General features: G+C 40.6%; 1 protein-coding gene across 9 annotated transcripts in view; it reads right to left on the bottom strand.

Moving 5' to 3' along the window:
• Window positions 1-2,544, bottom strand: part of ABCG2 (ATP binding cassette subfamily G member 2 (JR blood group)) — a 72,929-nt gene that overhangs the window by 27,221 nt on the left and 43,164 nt on the right. For all 9 annotated transcript variants that reach the window (XM_069093802.1, XM_069093783.1, XM_069093832.1 and 6 more), the window contains one exon: window positions 1,883-2,034. In XM_069093802.1, coding sequence (XP_068949903.1) covers window positions 1,883-2,034 — 152 coding nt within the window. The remainder of the gene's footprint in view (window positions 1-1,882; window positions 2,035-2,544) is intronic.

Here is a 2,544-nt window from a genome sequence, read left to right on the forward strand (position 1 = left end):
CACACACACACACACACACACACACACACACACACACACACACACACACACACACACACACACACACGATATTACCTCTTCCCTGTTCTGCCCCTTCCTGTTACATCAACAAGTCCATCCCACTGTGGAATTCACAAGTTCTGGGTCTTAATACTTGACGCAGTCATTAACTTGGAACAAGGTGCTAAGTACCTGTTGGACTGCAAATACAAGGGGCAGGGAAGATCTTCAAATTACCATTACCATTACAGGTATTATTTTCTTCAGTAAGCTCTTGTGCCTCATCTTCCTTTTGGCCAATTCTGCTTCTTAAGGAGTTGTTTTCATCAGTGAAGTTTTAGCATTTGGCCAATTCTGCTCTTTAAAATGTTGTTTTCAGCATTTTTTGTTCCTCTTTAAATAAGCTATTAGTTGTCTTTTCATAGTTGTCTTCCATTGTTCTCATTTCTTTTCTCAACTTTTCCTCTACCATCCTTACTTGATTTTTAAAGTTATTTTTAGTTCTTCTAGGAATTCCTGTTGGGTTTATGCCCAATTTGCATTTTTTTTTATTTGAGGCTTTGCCTGTAGCTGTTTTGACATCACTGTTTTCTACTGAGTTTGGGTGTTGATCTCTGCAGTCACCATAGCAGCTTTTTATGATCAGGTTTGTTGTTACTGTTGCTGTTTGCTCATTTTTCCAGTCTATTCTTGACTTTGAACCTTATATTAAAGTTAGGCTCTCTTCCTGGTATTGGGGGGGAGAGGGGGAGGGGCACTATCCCACAATTCGGGTTTTTTTGCACTGCTGTTTTCAGAGCTAGTTCTGGGGGTTTGGAAGTTTTTGGTGTTTCCAAAGTGGTGTGGTCTGGATAGAAGTGTGGCTACTGCTCTCCTGGTCTATATTCTGGTCCTTACCCATGAAGAGCCTCTGATCCTTTGTAACTGCAAGCAGGACTGCTTCTCGGGAATCCCACTCCTTTGTGACCTAAAACATTCCTCTTCCCCTTGGAATTGCAACTCGGAAACGAGTGTAAGAAATGGAGCTGCCAAACAGCTCCACATCCTGCACTCAGTACTAGCACAGGATTGCACCGGAATCTCTTTCTGACCCGTTGTCCTATCCCCTGAATGTCTATGGACTGAGAACTCCAGAGCCTGTTGCTGCTTCTGGCATAGCCACCTCCAAAGCCTACAGCTGATGTTGTCACCACATGTACTCTGGGTCAACCCCAACCGCAGTGTCACAGACTTCTTCCAAATTCATAAGCTGCCTTGGGCTGGAAAAATATCTCACGATGACCTCTGTTAGCTGTGTTTCTCCAGAATTCAATTTGAGGTGTTATTTTAAGTGGTTTAAGAGGAATGTGGGGAGAGCTCAACTGTAGGGCTTCCATCATCTTGGATGCCGATTTAAGAGACTTTCAAGGGTTGATTTTGATTATGTGATTTTCATCTTATGCAGTAATTGTGGAATACAGAACTTGATTCTACTGTATATTCAGTAGACTGTATATTCAAAGTAAGCACTGACATAAGGGGAAGGGAAGGTAAAATAATGATGTTATCTCCTTCATTACTCCTATATAGGCTGAATCTGACTTATAGTAATCATAAAGAACAAAGAATAGAAGATAAAGAAGGCACAGCTACTTAAAAGTAGTAATATTTTACCTGGACAACTGGGTTTCAGACAAACCTAGAGTGGTTACATATCACAGGTGGATGATAACCTGGCCTTTTCCGTTTGGTTTAATTACGACTACGACCAGCCTCCACCACCCAGCCTTTTCTTTTAGGATCCTGAGAATCTGAACCATATCATATGAGATTTACATCCGGGAGGCACCTTAAACCTCTAGTCCAATTCTTTTCATGAGTGCACGAAAAAGGTCTACCTTACCAGAAGAAGCAAAATATTCCAACGCTTCCTGAGCAGGCCCATGGTAAATCAATTTTCCAGAAGCCAGTAAGGTCAGACTGTCAAACAACTTGAAGATGGAATAGCGAGGCTGATGTATAGAGAAGATGATTGTTTTTCCCTGCTTAGACATCCTAAATTAAAGGGAGAAAATGGCATCAGTGAATCCAGGGAGAATGTACTCTCTCAAAGAGGACACTGCTGTGAGTTTCTCCTCTGGCTCATTAGTTTTGTCTTATCTCTTTCACACCATTTTTGCTTTTCATTTTGAAGCATATCTTTTTTTTTTTTTTTAAAGCAATCGGGGTTAAGTAACTTGCCCAAGGTTACACCACCAGTTGTTTTGTGTGGGTGTTAAGTGTCTGAGGCTGGAACTGATCCCGGGTCCTCCTGACTCCCTCACTACGCCATCTAGCTGCCTCCATTTTGAAGCTTATCTAAGAAATAACACAATAAAGTGGTTTCCAGCTGCTGGTTCCCAATTTTTTTTTTAACACTTAGATCAATTAGCAAAATCAGTCATTAGAATACCCTGTGCCCATGATCTTTAATGAATGAAATTTGCTTTTGAAGTTTATAGGATATATTTAAAATATCTCTATCTATCTATCTATCTATCTATCTATCTATCTATCTATCTATCT

This window comes from Petaurus breviceps, unplaced genomic scaffold (assembly GCF_028583685.1).
Source record: "Petaurus breviceps papuanus isolate PSGF00001 unplaced genomic scaffold, PetGlider_PUasm1.0 126, whole genome shotgun sequence".
Classification (NCBI taxonomy): domain Eukaryota; kingdom Metazoa; phylum Chordata; class Mammalia; order Diprotodontia; family Petauridae; genus Petaurus; species Petaurus breviceps.